Raw genomic sequence first — 19,474 nt, 5'->3', positions numbered from 1 at the left:
TTCTGGACAAGATGATGTGATGATTTTTGGATTTTTAAAAGGCCTTTGACAGAATTGGCCTTTTGTTATCAGCATGTTAGAGGCCTTTGATTTTCCCACATTCGTTTGCATATGGATCAGCATATTAGAATTTCAAAATTGCAAACATTATCAAGGAAATTATATCATAAATTTCAGTTCCATGGGCATCAATAGTTCCGCATAACACATTGTGACATTAAGGCGTACCTATCAAGTAGCCAATAGCTCCTACGAACAAACTTTGGATTGTCTTCTCCGTGAGCATAATAAACATGAATTCTCTCTTCGTTGCCAACCTGGTAAACAATGCGAAAAGAAAATCATATATTTATGTCCCAATTAAAATGTAATATTGCCCATCTAAATCAACACTGTCTGTACAACCATAACAAAAAGGCCCATTTTAAAGGCCACTATTGACCATATAAAATCTATACAAATTCTATATGGTTACCAAATAGCATCATATCAATGTATAAAGAGTCTTCAACTTGGTTACTCATTTGAGAGTACTCAAAAAACTAAAAAGTACATATAGTTGGCATTGTAAAGCAGGTCCAACACTTTGCAGCGAAGAATATAGTTTCTACAAAAGGTAGTTTCAATCACAACAAAAAATCATTCAACTATAGAAAATACTCACAATGTAGACATTAGTACAAACTAACACAAAAAAAACCTAAGGTAAGGCAAGTTAACAATAAATAACAGAAACCAATAACAGATTTATTTGGCTATCAATATTCGTCCCATATCAACAGTCCATATCAGCTTTTAAACTTTGCAAATAAAATTGAGTACTTACTTTAAGGTGTTCATGAGCTTCTTTGACAGTTTTGCCATCCTTTTTCTTCTGCCATGCATGACCATCCTTCCTAAAGTTCCGTAATGCTTTGCGATCAAACATTATTAAAGTTCCACCTAAAAACACCAACTGTTGAAGTAAGTCGCCATAAATGCAATATTTTTTTTGTTTTTTCATCATATAGTCATCATGAAAATTATTCATAACAAAGATCTACCACCAAAGATGCTTACTGACTTAGCGAAAATATACCTATGTTTGGTCAAGATATGATATCTTACATGGTATCATTCAGTTTGAGTATACTTGTTGTTGACATACTTCAACACACTTAGGTTCAGTAATATCAGAACATACACAGAATAATGTAAACTGTAATAACCCTTGCTGGTTATAGCTTAAACAAACACCTATTTACTCCACTAACCAGTTGTTTAACATTTCATCAAACACTTTGCATGCAAAGACTTTACCTGCTGTTCTTTGTTTCAATTTGTATTGTGTTGAATTTCTATGCTGCAAATAATGTTTGGAATAGTTATAATGATGCAAAATTGATTGGTAAGGTAATAGAGACAATATGCTACTTTGTTTACAACTTTCTCAATCATATGAGTGACTGAAATGAGATTCACAATGAATTGACATATTGCAAACACTTCTCATGCATTCTGGGACAATCAAATGACCATCTACAGCCAAGCGCATTTTGACAAATTTTTGGCATGCAATGTTCACTGCAATGTTCACTATATGAATTTTTTACAAGTAATTACGATGTCAACACCCAAGCTCAAGATCGCTACATTTAATAGATCACCAAATAGATTAGAATTAACAATGAATGGAAAGAACCTTTGGTCTCCTAACAATGTCTGATCTGTAGTAAATTGTACAGCATCTTCATGCCCTGGTACTCCTAAAACCCTCGCAGCAGAAGCAGCAACCCAAATTGCAGACTTAGGCACCTGATTTTTTGCAGATGGTAATGACACCATCCAGCAGTAGTTTCAATTCCCAAACTGCAAAGCAATGTCCTTGCCACCAAACGCTGAAAGTAGATATCTATGAGCAGAATTAAAACCTCTGTGGTAGCAATTAAATTCACCACAGATTCTCAGCTCAATAACTTCTTCCCAGCCACAGCCCAATCTAAGCCCAAACGAAGTCCAATCTGAGTCAAACAAATACCAAACTGGAACATATTGAATAGTGAAGAAGATAAGACCCTCCCATAGCCAAGCCTCTACCTCAGAAGACCCTCTATCCACAATAATTAGCCTAAGAGGATTACAATAATAGGCAAATCCCTCAAATTCTGGTGGTGTCAAAAATGTGGACATTACATAAACCAAATAATACAATCTAGTTAGATGTATCATTAAGTTCATTAGGTGCAAGTGACACCATGCTAACAGGTCCAAAATTGACCACACCTTTGCAATATACGATAAAAAGGACAGGAATCGAACCCAAAATTTCAGCAATTCAAAATTTTGATGCATTTTAATCAAGAAAATGATATCACAAACTATGCATTGCATAAATATTACAAATGCAATATGATTCCTTATATAGATTGCACAAAAGTTTAGAAGGAATGGTTGGAAAACCACATCCTTGCCTAATAATTGCACATTGATTAATGTAGTCAACTATGCTTTTCCATCAAGCGACCACCTTGAAATTCAAAGTATCCACATTCAATGAGCGTTAATTTTGAAAGTGTAAATATGATGTTGTAGGTAGAGATAGAATTGAAGTCTGTTTCCTCAATTCCCAAGAAAATTATGAAAAAGAAGGCAATTTAAATTAATATCTAGCATGCTTCATATATAGATTAAACACCAAATAAATTGTTTAATTATTTGGATAATATGTCCTCGTCTAGTGGTCCATTTCAATTTCCAATGAGTAATTAAACGTATGAGTCTTTGGTTTCCGAATACCATAATTTAGAGTCTTGCTAAGTTTTTGTTTATTTTAGTTGAAAATTTATATATTGCTTGGATTTTTAATTAATGAAACAAAATTGTAGACATGCATCTCTTCCATAGAGTTTGTCAACTTGTATGAACCAGGAACCCTCTATTCTAAATAAGAGCTATTTCATAATTTGCATATTGTTTGTTGCATAATTAGAATACCACCAATCCCTTACTACACATTGTCCTCCAAAATGTCAAACTAATTCAGAACAGTGGTATCAAAGCATGCTAGCTACTATATGTCACATCCCACAGCGGTGTCAAAAGATTGGATTGAAAACAATAGATATACCAAATTACTGTCCTTTAACGTGCACACAACTACCAATGGCTGAAAATGGGGTGACTCATTGACCCTTTCAATGTGTTGGTTGAAGAATCTTTTAAAAGACAATGTGAGACTGTGATAAACAGGTTCAATCAGCTCTTCAAGAAGAACCAGGAAGACTGCAACCAAAAAATGGGAATACGATTCAGTGGTCGCACCCCTTTCAAGGTAGAGGTGAATTTTTATATCACATCTTTTGAAGTAGACTCTATCGGTGATTGCTATTGGATTGCAGGAAAAAATTAAATTAAATCACTTCTTAGATGCTAAGAAAATAATATTCACCCTCCTCAAAGCTAAGCCTCATGTGCAACAATAATGGGAGACCAATTTGTTGTGCAAAAAGAAATAAAAGGGAAACCCTAATTGTTGAGAATATGATGCAGTGGGGTACAAGAATCCCCTTAGGTGAGACTTTAGGTTTCCATAAGAGACGTGAAGAGAAATATGCCATAGCAACCTTAAAGCTTGGCATTTAAGATACAAAGAAACATCAGATCTTGACGTGCATTCATAATTTTCTTCTTAAATTATTTGAGAATGTAAAATTTCCACTTATTCTTATATTGTTGAACAATTTTGTATCAAATATGATAACTCCTTTCTAAATTCTAACTTGCTCTTTTTTTTCTTTTCTTTTTTTCTCTTTTTTTTATTATTATTTTATCCATTGAAAGTCCAAACATTCATTTAGCTTAATAGTAGAAGCGAACACAAACTCATCCACAATACACCAGTATCTTGATTGAGTATGATTGTGCCACTTGAATGACTCTACAACTCATACGTCAAGTTTCATTTATCATTTATTGTAAATGCTTCAATTGAAGTCACCACTTTCTTATGATGTACACAAGGGGTAGGCCCATTAAAATCACATAGTTGCACAAATTACAATCCTCTTGACTGTTACAATTTATCAATCACTGAAGATTCCATCACAACATCGTTTACTCCCTCTGAATCAATATGATCGACATCACTAAAAGTTGATGAAACCATATCCTCTATCTGCTCCCTCTCTTTCAAGGTTGCAATTGATGAAATATCAAATGTCTGGCTCCCTCTTAATCTCAATCTCCCTCTTCCTATAATAACATTCTCGGAGGAAAAGATCAAGGAAATTAATTCTTATATTACATATAGAAATAGAAATAAGAATGTTAGTATTTTAAGTCATGCCATAACAAAAATACTTAGTGATGTATAGAAGCCAGGATATAAATATACTTCGTCTTTACCTTGTATATTCTCACAATGAATCTCTTTTATGGTTGATAAACATTATGTTGAAGTTATTTAATCTTTTATTACAAGTCTATTATAATAAAAATTTATTGTATATCACATTGATTGTTAATATATATATATATATAACAAATGTTAATATTTAATTTTCGATAATCTCACTCTTCACTCAATGATGGATAGAGCATATAATGCCCAAACAGAGTCTCCTTTCTTATACAAGATGAAATTATATATATTCTAAATGAATAATTTATAAAATAACTCTTCATTGCATATTTTAAATAAAAATAGATATCATAATATTTAATAATAGTATATTTATGATATGATGGTGGATATATATATATATCCATACTTATTTTTGCCTTTGTATACTCCCACATATCCAATGGGTTCCTTTGAATTAAATCCGCTTCATTTCACCTTCATCGGTGGTATCCACGTGGAGGGACTATATGCGATAGAACTTGTCTTTGTAAACCATTTTCCATGTTGATGACACCAAACATTATATCTCATTATAATTGGTATTCACCTTGACATTTGATCATAATGCTAATAATGTTTGCTCTTGACATATGCTATTATGTGTACAGGGTTCAATTTTGTGTGATTCACCCTTTTCAAATTCTCTTTCATCTTATTTCTGCTCTTTTCGATCACTGATGATGTGTATAACTTTAAACCTCCCTTTTCGGTCAGTGGTGACGTTTGTGACTTTAAGCTTGTTTATATTCATTATCATATTCGATGGTTTGTATGTATCAAATATCCACTTGCCTTCGGTCTACTGCCACCCTTCCTCAAATCATGCAATTTCTAAGGACTTTGATTGGATTCTTATAATCTCAAACACAACAATTCCTTTTTTTTTTTGCAATATGTTCTTGCTTCATTTCATGTTCTATATCATTAACAATTTTGTACTTTGAATAGAGTTTGTTTCTCTCATACGAAATAGTGGAGATAATTGTATGGTTTTCCTTATAGGGACTGACCAAAGAGTGACTTAAAACACTTCCAATTGATGTAAAATAATTGTGTGAAAGTTGTTGGGCATTTGTTCAAAGGTTCTTTTCTGAATCTGCCTTTGTAAATGTAGATATATAAGGACATTGGAGCCAAATATGGTGTGAATTGTTCAAAGGACAAAATCCTGAGGCGGTACATGTGGGCTTATTAGCAACCATGGGTGAATTCCCGCTTACAGTATGCGGTTTATAAGAGCCATATATCTTGACAAGTATTAGGCACAAACTTTAATGTTTAGGAAAGGATATATGAAACTCCAAAGGCACTCTACGGCTTGTAAGTTAATATTATTTGTGTTTAAAGTAAATTCTCCCAATAAAATTTTTATGAAGATACCAAGGAACATTATCACCTCTCTTCTATTCCACAATGCTAACTATAAGGCAGAGATGAATATACAATGTACTAGCCAAGACTCCATGGTAGATTCAAGCTTAGTTCCTTGGATCACCAGGAAGGAAAAAGGTGTCTATTTTATTCATCACAACAGCTTCAAACCCAAAATATGAAGTTAATTCTAATCAAAATTAGACCCAGATGTTTGCAATAAGCCCTTATTTGTTGCTTAGCGTACAAAATATAAGTTTCAAGTAAAATTGTAACTTCCAGAAAGGTTATGTTTGACTCCAAAATGTGTATGGGTTCCCTGCATTCATGACAATATGAGATGCATTTTTATTTTTTTATTTTACCATATATAATTTAGTTTAAGGATGGCTTGAAGACTTGGTTTATTTGTTTTCTGTAAATTTATCTTTAATCACAGATTGTATATCTCCCCTTTTGATTTGGTGTATGTTCCCACGTTGTCCTATCTGTAAGTGGATTGGCCTAGTTTCACCCGCATGCTATTTATATCTAGGTTTATTCCACTCTACATGTCAGTCCTTACCAATGGGTTTGCAATATGGTTTGATGCCTATCAAACAATGTATAGTCTTCTTGTTATAAACTTCTTACATTGGCAGGCGGCTCTGATACCATGTTAAGTAACATGGATCGTATCTACAAATGTAATTATACTGCCATTGTTATTGATATGGTCCAAATGGAGATTTGGATTTCATATAAGTAAGAGAGGAGGAGACATGTCTCGTGAAAGAGACATGTCTCCAAGGTTTAAACATCATTAGTTAGTATATTAATAATATAAATAACCATATGTATAATATATGCATTATTATTATATATATATAATATAATATATATTATATATTATTTATAATAGTATATGTATAAAAAAGAATATTTATCTAATGATGATTTATCATCAATAATAAACTCATGATCATATCAAATTGACTTTAACTACAAACTTAACACATTCATCATCTTCCATCATCAAGAGCACTTTGGTGTTGTCAGATTTCGATTTCGATGCTTCTTCAATTGTTTTCCCAAGACGGGTGAATTATTATTATTATTCGTCTAAATACGTTGAGGTTATTATTTTTCTTGGTGTTGTTGGTTGGTCACCTCAGTATTATAGCTCGTTGGAACCAGAATGAAAAGTTTTAAATCGTGGGAACAAGAAATAGTGCCCTTGCGTGTCAAAATCTTAAGTTATGGTGGAAAAGGTCATTTTTGGAGCCAAAAGCTATTAATAAATCATATTACTGGAACTTTATTATATTTTAATGTTGTGTATGGGAAGCTTCTTAAGTGAAGTTCATTTGGGAAACTTTGTGCCATCAAGAGATTATAAATATGAGCCCATTTGATGAGTAGAGCATCCAATTATTTGATTATCTTATCTTTCTTTGTTGTCTTTGTGACACCTCTGAAGTTTTGAAATTTTGTGCCCTTGCTGAAGTATAAGGGTTTGGGATCTACAGTTAAAGTATTGTAGATTCAATTCTAAGATTGCTTGGCAAATTTTGTTGAGGTATACAATTTGTCATTTCTCCTACCATATTAACTGTTGCTAAGGAGAAATTTAATTTTTCTTGCTGCTAGAGGTTGTTCTGGAATTTGTGAATGGATTCGCTAGAATTGTTATATCAAATTGTGTGTTGGTTCATTTGGAGTTGGTTGAGTGCCAATGTATATCTGTTGATGGGTGTTATTTTCTATCTAAATATTTGAGTTGAAATTATTATTGCAAAATCTTCTAGTTTGCTGCTAAATTGTTGTATCAAAATTGCAAAACCTCAAGAACAAAAAAAAAATCAATTCTTCATCACAAATTGTTTGAGTCAGTCGGGTTATTATAGTGGTATCAGAGCTTGCTTGCAAAGTGTTTGAAGAAATGTCAAACAACTGAATTATAAAAGAATTTGGTGTTTAACGAAGTTATAACCAGTTGGGGTTATTAAATTGTTTGTCACTTTCTCAAGCATTTCTTGAGTTCTTTTTATGCATTTTGTCTTCTCAATGATCGTGTTGGTTGCAAATGTTGTTAGTTGTTTGAACATCTCAATCTCTAGACCTCCAATAGGTGCCAAGGGTGTATTTCTCATCATATTTGTTAAAATTGATTCCAATGGGATCTTTGATGTGCTAGGAGTCTTGGTGCCTGGTGCCTTTGTAGAAGTGACTAGTTGATATGTAGATTCCAATTATCTTTTCTGCTCATTCTCTTGTCACTGATTTCTCTGCCTCTTTTCCTTTTCCATTGTCTTCTTTCAGTGTCTCAACCTGTTGTTTTGTTGTTTCCTCTTTCTCTATCTTTGTATGCCTAAGCTGAGGTGCCAATGATAATATTTCTTGCACTATTATTTTCCAATTATTTTATATCTTAGGGTCCATATCCTTGAGAACTTCAGCCAATGTGGCTATATCTTCTGATCTCTCTCCTTCATCCTTCTTCTTTTCTTCCTTCTCTTCATCATCAAAACTTGGATAATCAAACCAAATTGTCAACAATGATGGTGTGATCCTTAAATGGATCCTCTATCTCGTCAACAGTAATAGGAGTATTGTCAATGTTCATTGTATCACCATCAATTATTATCTAAGGTGCCCCTGAAATTGTTCCTTTTGTAGTCTTTCTAACCTCTCCTTCTGTCATCACAATATATTCCTTTGCTTTTGTTGCAGTGGGAGTTTGGATCTCTGTTGCTCTCCCTTTCATTAAGCTTCTTTTGTTTCCTTGTTTACTTGTTCATAGTTACCTCCCATGATCAAAATTGCTCGTCTTGTTTCTTAGTAATGGTTCTAGACTCTTCATTATTCTCCCAAAATGCTCTTCACTCTCAATTTCACAGAGTTTTTTGACCATTCTTGCTCTTATTGCTTTGTCCTCTTCCTTAACTCTCCTCTTTCTATTCTTTAGCCTTTCATACAAATCACTGGTATTTTTCCATGGATGTTTATAAACTTTTGTTTAAACAATATCATATATCTAATTATGGCATTTTCTAATTGCTACTTTTCAAATTATCATACAGATTATAAAATCCGTTCAACTTAGTGAGATTTCCTTCATTGATAATCAAGTTGTCCATATTCTCAATCTTTGGTTTCCATTTCTTTCTGCTTTCACTGGTTTATCTTTTTCTGCTTTCTCTTTCTCTAATTTTGTTTCTTGTTCTTGTGCCTTCTTTTGTTTGCCCACATAGGTGACTATTGTCTTTTGTCTTTTACCAAGTCCAGTGGCTAATTCTTTCACTCTTTTGTGTTTAGGAGATATTGCTTACTCTTGTTTGACTTCAACTAACCTCGCTGATCTTCTTATGCTTGCAGGTGCAGATGACTGATTACTATATTGACATCTTCCTCCATCAGCTTATCTGATGGTGGTGGAATAAATTGTGGTGCAGTTGCTACTGCTGCATATGTTGCAATAGGTGATTGCGCTCAAGGTACTGCAACTGTAACTCCCATAGAAAGTCCACTTTTTGTTGCAAGTGTTTCAGCAATCAAGATCTCTGACTGACCGCTAGCTCTCATCTCTTAAGTTGTGTTCATTGATTCTCTAAATTCTTCTCTGCTCATACCTGATTCTTTGAGTTACTCATCAATTTTCTTGTCAACTTTCTTCTTGATCTCCTTACTGTATAACTGTCTGTGTACTTCTCTTAGTTTTCTTCATAACTTCCCCATCTAGGACACTCTTTGTCTCTTTGAGACTCAAGAATTATCTTAGCATATCCTTCAATTATTTCTTCACTCATCTCATAACCCATAGGATCAATGAATTTCACTCTTGGTTCAACTGCTTTCATGAATGTTACATCTGTCTCAACCATGAGGCATAGTTCATCTTTATATTTCTCTATAATAACTGGTGGTATCTTATACCTCTGTTTCATCTTTGACAGAAAATCCTTCATCATTCTAGAAATATCATATGTAATTCTATCTGTAGGTTGCTTCCTATAGTAGTGAGTAATTAACTCCATTTTGTTTTTGTTTGATTCCCATTCATAACTAGGCATTCCGGGGAATTTCCTTATAACTTAACAAAATAGATGTGTTAATAGTGATTCAAATCTGAAAGCTGCATTCTTATTCTTCTTGATTCTGTCCAAATTATCAACCAACAGTTGTCTAAGAATTTCACACATGTTAACTTTCTCATTTCCTACAGCCATCATATAAGTTGCATGGATAAATCCAATAGGTACAAAGTTTACCCCAGAACTGTAGTTCATCTTGTATCCAATTATTTTGCTAATCAATCTTACATCAGTTTGCTTAATTTATCCAATTTCATGTTTCTCCTATATGATACAGATTCAGTGTTTGTCTCAACTAACTTATTAACATTCTTCTCATTGGCAGGGTTACTACCTTCATTACTCAAACCAGTAAGTTTATGAATCATGTCATTATCAATCATCACAGGAATATCATTACCTAGAACATATCCTCATGAATTCGACTAAGTATGATTATGGTCGACTAAGTATGATTATGGTCCACTCATGTTGATCAATTTCCTCAAAGAACATATGTTTAGTAATATTTAGGTTCTTCAAGTGCTCAAACCCTTGTTTGAAGGTCAAATCATTGTTGTAAACCAGGTTCATATCCTTATGTCATTATCCCCAATTGACTCAAATTTACAGTGGATGTACACTCGGACATCTTCTATGTGTAAAACCCTACTAGGAACTTGTGAAAAAGCTCTAGACAGATCATCCTCAAGTGAAAGGTAAGGGTGTTTCTTAAATTTGTACTTAGGCCTCTCATTGATATCACATGTAGTTGGAGTAGCCATACTTTCAAGCTGAAACCTAACCTTCACTTAAAAAAATGATTGCGCAAGCGATAAATACCTTTAAAATCATGAAACTAGGGCTTGGATGAATTTGCTTTCAATCTGCTTCAAGACACTTCAAATCTGATCTCAAATTCACTTCTAAGGGTTCTTCAACTCTTTGCACGATCAAATGGTGTCCATTGAATCGATTTCAACCATTATATGTGACTCAATTCAATTCTCCATTAATTGCACAAGTATGCATCAATGAAAATGTTGTTTCCTTTAACCAAAGAACTGATTTTTGTTCGCGCTCACATATGAACCCAGCAATGAATGAGCTCTTAACTGCAGCTTCCTTTTATCCATCTAAACCTTCTCCTAACTCCGCAAGTCTAAATTCAATCTTTCAGGGGATAAACAGTTTTCTGATGTCAATTCCCCCTTCTTGTTAATGAATAAAACTGCTTAAATTGATAAGGATTTGTCAACAACTACTACTAACTTCACCTTCTTTTCAGATGCATCATTTGTCTTCTTTTCCACCCAAATTTGTGTGCTTTCTAGTGTCTTAGCTTTAAAAAATGTTTCATTGTAGTTCTCTACATGTTCTTTCACATTCTCCTTTTGTATATCATTGTTATTCTCATTTCTTCTAACATTGTTGTTTGCATTCCTTCTATAGTTAGGTGTCCTTACATTCTGTGGTCTCATCTTATTCCTCATATCATCCTAAAAAAATCTTGTTGCATGTCTCATATTGTTACAAATCTGATATGCTATCACATTGTTTCCATATCTAGGTCCTAACTGATTTATCTATAATCTGCAATCTCTAGCAATACGTCCAAAGTCGTTGCACTTTTAACACATAACTCTATTTCTTATGATATTAGTCGCACCAATAGGTTTACTAGCTGCAAGGTTAGTACTTTGATACATATTATTATTAAATCTAGGTTTCATGCATTCACTAGCTCGATGTCCATAAGCATAACAATTATAACAATAACCAATAAAGGGTTAGGATACTTACCTGTACAGTCCTTCATGTGATCAATTTCATTGCATGCAAAACATTTTCCAATAAATTGTCTTCTTACTTCTTTAGGTTGTTCAGATTATTTAGGTATTTCCTTGTTCAGGTATTCTTGTTGTTCAAGCTATTGGATCACAAGATATAGTTCCTCAGTAACTTCAGATCTCTTAGATGATTCACCTTCATAGTAACCAATACTAGTCTTATCCTAAGTAGGTCTTTGTGCATTGATCTTCTCATCAAAGTTTTCAGTACTTAAATACAACTTCTCAAGATGTTGCTTTTTTTGTGTAAGTTTTGCTTTTACAATAGTATTATACTTCTCAAGTTCTACATATTCCAACTTTGTAGTCTCAAATTCAGATGTCACCTTGGTAAGTTTGGATATCAGATCTGCATTCTCAGATCTCAAATTTGGTTGACTTTTCTTCTCATCTTCCATCAAACTCATCTTAAGATTGGTAATTTCAAGTTCATGCTTTAGGATCTCATTTTCCTTCTTTAGCTTAGAAACTACATCACTATCTTTGATCTGATCATTTGATTCTTCTGGGAATTGGTAGATTCAATCTCCTTTTTCAACTTCTGAATGTAAACTTTTGCGTCTTTGTATTTGTTGTTCAAACTGTCTCTTTCTTTTGTGACTACATCAAGTTCCTCAAGAGCTTCCTCTAGATTCTTCAACAACTGATCCATACCCATAGTGCTCTTACTCAAGTTGTTAGGCATTCTCTACATAATTGTGCTCTGATACCAATTGTTAGAAATAGGAAATACTGAGAGCGGGGGTGGGGGTGAATCTGTATTTCACAGACTTTTTCCCAACTAACCTTGAAACATGCACATGTGATTAAACTAAAAAGTAAACATAACAGTAACACAATGCAACTCATAACACCATTATTTGTTAACTAGGGAAACCCTGGCCAAGGGAAAACCCCAGTGGGGATGGTACCCACAAAATGATCTAATAATCAAAAGTATCTTGTGAAAGATATTGTCCATATTAGGAGTCTATTACATCCATATAGTGTCTTTGTCCTTGTTAGAGGACTAGACCTTGTTAGGAGCCTCAACCCTATTAGGAGTTGGTATTACAATTACAAAAGATATGCAAGATGAGCCCATTGCTCAAACATGCAATTACAATGATATATCATGTACACAAAAGGTATAGATACAAAACCTTTTGACAATGTTGATATCGATAAGTAGGAGATAATTTCCACAGCAAGTCAAATTGTGATATTGCTATCACACAGTTAAATCCTGATAGCAATATCACAATGTTGATATCTACAATATCTGATTTGTCCTTTGTGGCTCTCTATAAACAACTTTGCATATATTGTCCTTTCACTGCTCTAACATAAAGTTCGCATCAAATAGCAAGTACATTTCAATGTCCAAAGACATTTACCCAACTTTGCATATCCAAAACTTTCTTTTATACCTTTCTATTTTGTCATGTCAGCCTTCATGTCTTCACACGTGTCCCAAAGCAAAAAATTGACCTTTGCTAAATTAGGGTTAACATCTAGGATATCGTCCCTAATTAGTTAAATAATTATTTTGGTTTACCAAAATAATTCCTTAACACAAAATACCATTTTCTTGCCTCTACTTTGTTCTGCTTGTACATGACTGCAACTGATAAAACCTTAATATCTCTATTTGTACAGCTCATAATGACTTGCACTCTGAGATGTAGTATCATCATACCTTGTTCTAGCTTCCCTCAAGTGCGCACGTGCCAATTCATTGTCTATATACTTTGCAAACTGAAAAAGGTGTATCTATTGACAGTTATCCTTTACAACACTTGGACAATTTTCTAAGTCTTCAAACCAAAACTTTGTCTTTACAACTTGCTGACTTAATGGATGATATGTTGTCATAAATGACAACCTTAATGTATTTCCATACTCATCTCTTAGCCAAATTGCCAACAGAAAGTGCATTTGGTCACATGGGGAAATAATAGGTGTGCCTCCTATTTTAGACGATATGTTAAAAGGAAGTATTTTGGGAGTTATTATTATTTTGGTGGCCAAATTATTATTAAATCAATAAATTGTTATTATTTTACTTTATAATTTTTCACTTGAGTTGAGTCATCATTGGAATGGGCCATTTATTTAATTAATGGAAGCCTATGCCACAGTATTAATTAAAAGGTACATGGAGTAATTATATTTCAAAATTCAAATATGCAACCAATACATCAAAGTTTGCATTTAAGTGACATGTGTATGGAAGAAGCTCTTTGTTGGTGTCTTGAAGAAGATTTTGGCCTAAATTGTTATAAAAGAAATCCTCTAGACTTGATTAATTCATTCCTATTTGCTTTGATTTTTTGATAAGTTTGTGTAAGAAGGGTTTTGAGCTGTGTCTGATAGAATTGGGAATTCTTATCAGAAATCCTGCACTTTGAGTTGACTACCTATGCCAATGAATTCTGTTCATTATCTCTGCTGCAATTACAAGGACTGGTGACGTTTTTCTGAGAGAATCGACCAAGAGTTAATTCTGAAGATAATTGTTGTTTGACATTTGGGTTTGCATTCTGAATTGCTTCCATTTACTGAGGCAGTGTTAGCATATTGTACAGCAGATTTGGATGTCTATATAGGCCATGTTGTAGTCTCAGAAGGGCGGCGGTCCCATAACAGGCTGTCTCTGGAGTTAAAGGCTGTCGTAAGGTATTTACAATAGAAGTGTTCCTCCTTTAGAAGCTGCGGTCATTATTTGTGAAGGTGGTGGTTGACATAGAGAGGCCCATTCATCGTATCTAACACGGCCAATGCCATTTGCATCATCTAGGTTATATATATGAAAATAACTATATGTTGCATCTTGATATTGGCATTGTGATTATCACATTCATTTGATGGAGTTATAAGTTTCAGGCCTCATGCTGTTGTAATGATCAAAATGATAAGTATACAGCTTGCATGCTAAGTGTTTGTGATAGTGACAGTTGGCTATAGGTGCATATTTTACATGTAGAGTTTCTTATACGTCCATTTGAAAAGACCAAAAGAAGTTGTGCACCTAGTTTCTCACTAACAAATTGTAGTGTTAACTTGTAAGCATTTGAACATCATTTAAAACCATTTCAAACAAGCAAATAGAATCTGAAAATAAAGGACAGAGAGATAGAGATTTCATGCAAAGTGTTTGACAGATAGAGATTTCATGCAAAGTGTTTCACATATGTCAAACATCTGAAAATTAAAGCAATTTGGTGTTTGTCAGAATTAGATCCAACGGGGTTTTTATAGAAGGCAAGAGGAGAGGAAGATATAAGTCAAAATGGATTCAAACCCAGCAATCCCAAAAATGCAATCATGGCAGGTTTTAGGTTCAATTGCATTCTGGAAAAAATAAATGTCATGATGGTTTTCATGTTTATAGCACAACATGAAATATGAGATTGATGAGAACTGTATCAAAGGATTTTCATTTAACTTACTAGCAGGTGTATCTAGTGGCTTTGCATGGATGCTGAAGTGCCTGTAGTTACATAAAATAGCATAGATCTCATTTGGCCTAAGCCACCTCGATTGTGCCTCTTCTTCTACTCTGTAGATATCCAAATCTGTCCAAAAAAACACAGAATTTGCTTCAGCCATTACACACAAGTGGAAGAAACAGAACAAGTGTACAGTGTCCTAGTAAATGCAATCTTAATCTACACTTTGGTTGTAATACTTATCTCACAAACCACAAAAATCAATTACCAGATTCGGCAGTATGAATCTGATCTACAAAAACTGAGAAACAAATCTCCAGTTTAAATAGTTATGTCACAAATCATACACATTAAGTATCAAATACAGCAGTATGATAGCATCTCCATCAACAAACAGTAGAACACCAAGGAAAATAAGAAAGTGAATTAAATCATTTTTTCTGCATTTTTATTTATACTTTGATGCATTATCTCATCAATCAATGTGCAATAACACTATAGTACAATATAGATACAACATCAGAGCTGAACCATATGAAGTTAAGTATGTTCAACATGCCTGGAATATGAAAATTGATCTTCACCTTACTAAGTTATGGATTTAAAAGCCTTCTAAAATAAACTATATGTTGAACTCTAATGATTACATTGCCAATCTCCATGTATTAATTAACAATTCAATCATTCCAGTAATGTAGCTAGCTGACAGTTCAGCAAGTAAAATCATATTTTTACCTCAAATGTTGACATGATAAATTTACGTATCTGAATAATAATTTATTGCTTAAAAGAAAAAGTTAATAGATTTATAATGGAGTTCCCAGTTCTCACAAGAATCGTAACAAGAAGTTGCCAGATAAATTTCACATGAGTGCTTTAAAGATCAGTACTCCTCCTGAGAATGGTTTAAGAGTATCAGTCCATGAGTCCCCTTTTGGGCAAATGAAGATAGGGCACATCCAGAAGCTCACCCCAAATCCTAGGTAGAAAGAAAAGCAAAGGTTGTTTATGGTATAGAAAGTGAGGGATGCAGTGGAACTTATCCCCTGCATAACTGAAGGGGTGGGGATGCATACTCATCAAACAAAATTGGAAAAATTGAGCTCAGCTTACAGTTTAGACAAGTCACTTGTTTGTAAATTTTCAGGCAACTTGATTTATCAAACAGCCACGAGACTTGATCTTACCTTTTCTGTTAACTCTCATCTCCTATTGTAACAGAATATAAAGCAGCGGTTCTCGCAGCTTGCTGAGCAATTTGCTTAACAACAGAAATTAATTGCTGATTTACAGGTGCCCAAGAGAAAGCCCAAAAGAAGCATTTCTTTATTTATAATAGTTCACACATATTCAACATGATTAATGACCCAGTATTTCATGAAGCATGTCACAGTATAATATCATTACGTTAGACATCTAGTTAAAAGAGGAAAATTTGATAACATTGTACCCTCAAGCATCGGTGCCTGTGGACATATATGCACTTTTGGAATCTATTTCTCCCGCATCTACTAAACCGTAGTTTAACCTTACAATTACATCAGTATATTTGTACATAGGTTTAGTATTATTTAATGCATTGTTTACTTTTTGGTGGTTGATATGCTTCTTTTTGGTGGTTGATACGCTTCCCTAAATAGGTAGGGAGCTTTTTTTCCCTCCCAGCTTATAGTTTCATTGCCTATGAATGCAACCTTTTGCTTGTCTTTGTACATCAGTTCACTATTAAACATCCAATTCTCTTGTTGGGTTGAAAAGCCATTGAATCTGTTAATCCATCAAATTATTGTCTTCACAATCCAGTTATCTGAGCTAGTTCTTTGCATTTTACTCTTGGGAAGATTGCTTTGGCAAACCTTACATGGTATCAAAGCAGATATGTCTAATCTAAGCGGCTTCACATGATATTTAAAGCCTATTTCATCTCCATTTTTAAGGGTTTCAAGAGAGGCATTTTTCTGCAGGTCAGTAGGGGATAAGATGGAATAAATGTTAGCTCACCACTGTGTCCAAAGGATGTAATCTTTATCCACCACAAAAAAAAAGCATTCTCCGTCAATTTTCTATAAATGGGAAGACTTATGTAGTAAGCCTACTTTTCTGTCTACTAGAATTTTCTAAAAATACATTGGTAGTATGTAATGTCCTCTTTTGGGATCAGCTTAAACTTTGCCCTAAATTCACAAATCCACAATGAAACAGGGGCAAAAATGTAGTTAGAGGTGTAATTCTTACTCGAAGAGGATGGGATAAGCTATATGAATATCTTAAGTCTGATTTCTAATATCAAGTTGATCTCTTAGATTGATTTCCTTTATCAAATGAACGCATCTACTGTACTGGACCTTCCTTTACAATATATTAATCCACCAAGGGTGTGAAATCGAACCATACAATGGAGATAAGAACTCTTGAAGGTGTCTATATTAGAATCACTATCTCCATCCTCTACTAAGATGACATGGATGTAATGATTCTTAAAGTTGTTCCCCAACAACTTGCAGCTACTAAATCTATCTATTCAAGATGGTGAATACACATCCCACAAAGCATGATATAATCTTTGAGCCAAATAACATGGACCAATCATCAAGTCCTCCACATGTGGATCAAACTAAAAATGATGAGCACTCCTTACTGTGTAATTATGGTAAAAGGCTCCAATCTTTGTCAATGGCTCATCACTAACAACTCTGAAATCAAAAGATGGCTCCAAACTCTGACTCCAAATAGCTAAATGGATAGATGCCCTACCAAGTCTCTCTGCATACCCAATAGCATACTCTCTGTCATGAAACAAGTGGAGATATTCTACATTAAATGACTCCAAACCACTCTGGATTAACCTCAAATAGCGAATATGAGTACCAACCCTAACCTCATACTATCACTCAAATTCAACTCTCCAAAGAAGATAGTCAACATACTTTAGTGTGCAACAAATGCGAGCAAAGGTTGAATCAACCTTCTCTCCAGTAACCTCCAACTGACCCCTCTGGCTCCGTAGCTCAACAAACTATCAATCAAAATCAATTGTTGGATGAAATATAAAAATTGCTTCCTAGAAGACAGAAACAACCGAACATGAGAGCTAACCTCCTAGCTAGATGATACCCTACATATGTCATGTGTGGAAGATGTAGTAGTGTTGTAAACTGTCACACAACTCACTTACAAATCCACTTCTAGATCACAAGAGCTACCCAAAATCTAGTGTACATCACCTGTCAATGGACTACCCTGAAGAGAACCTCACAACATGTAGTTCTTTATTTCTCTCTACTAATGCACTCATCTCATCTATATTGACTACACTTGTAACTGCAATGGATGTAACCACATCCTCAACATATCCATTACCAAAACCCATTGATATAAGGTCATCACCAACTGCCACTATAGAAGTTTGTACTCTAACTATTGCTGCTGAAGACTATACTCGACTCAACCCCACAATAAGCTCCTCAAACTGTGACCGACTCTTGAAAGGCCAACTAGTACTCTCTAATGAGTTTGTGGTCACTTCAAGCTCATGAGTGAGCTCATAAACCTCCTCTTCCTTCCCCTTCAATGCATCATAGAAAATACAACCTCACTCAAGAAGATAGTCTATGTTCACATGTAGTTGCAAGTAATTTTGCTTCATTATTCCATTTGGTTCTCAAAGTGCATGAAACTCTGCTAGGGGAAGACCACTATTACAATGCCACTTGTCAGAAGAGTGCTCCAACCATATGTTGCCAATGCCTATTGAGCAACATTGAAATTCTCAATGGCTATGGCAATCATACTATCATCCACCTTTAGTTGCCCAACCAAAGGATGCGGACCCTAAAACATATTATTCCCAAAATCTTCACTTTGATATAAGGTTGTATCCACATCATTAACCTCCTAATAAGCAACATCATGTGTGCAATCATTAGTGCATACATAATCAACTGAGGTACTACTATTATGCACATCAATGGATGACTCAAAAGACACTGTTGAAATTGCTCTAGCCAACAATATTGAATCTCAACACTACTCCCAAGCTATTCAGGTTCCCTGCTAAAGATAGAAACAATGACTTTCTCAAAGTAGACACTCACTATAAATAGTAAGTGTGCCAAACAGATCCAAACAAAGACCAATCCTAATCATCCCTGACCTCCAGAGAATTTGTCTCTAGCTCAACCAACAAAGACCCTCTATCCATCTGATTAGCCTACGAGGATCAAATATAGACTAATCCCACAAACTATGATGCACAAGAAAAATGAAGACATTACACCTGCTTTGAAAGATTCACAACCCTTCATCATTTATACCCTTTGAAAGAGTCACAACCCTTTATCATTGTCCTCCTTTGATAGAGTCGCAACCCTTCATAATTGTCCCTCTTTG

At 34.3% G+C, this 19,474-nt stretch overlaps 1 protein-coding gene across 1 annotated transcript in view; it reads right to left on the bottom strand.

The window, feature by feature from the left end:
* Positions 1-19,474, bottom strand: part of LOC149571043 (calmodulin-binding transcription activator) — a 291,577-nt gene that overhangs the window by 240,217 nt on the left and 31,886 nt on the right. The window contains exons 2-4 of the mRNA XM_089812610.1: positions 15,086-15,211; positions 827-942; positions 229-317 (exon numbers count right to left, since the gene is read on the bottom strand). Of these exons, the coding sequence (XP_089668736.1) occupies positions 229-317; positions 827-942; positions 15,086-15,211 (331 nt within the window). The remainder of the gene's footprint in view (positions 1-228; positions 318-826; positions 943-15,085; positions 15,212-19,474) is intronic.

The sequence above is a fragment of the Cupressus sempervirens genome, chromosome 2 (genome assembly GCF_028749045.1).
Source record: "Cupressus sempervirens isolate cs-2001-9-10 chromosome 2, ASM2874904v1, whole genome shotgun sequence".
NCBI classification, from domain to species: domain Eukaryota; kingdom Viridiplantae; phylum Streptophyta; class Pinopsida; order Cupressales; family Cupressaceae; genus Cupressus; species Cupressus sempervirens.
The sequence above is the reverse complement of the archived record's forward strand: the minus strand, read 5'-3'. Positions and strand labels throughout refer to the sequence as shown.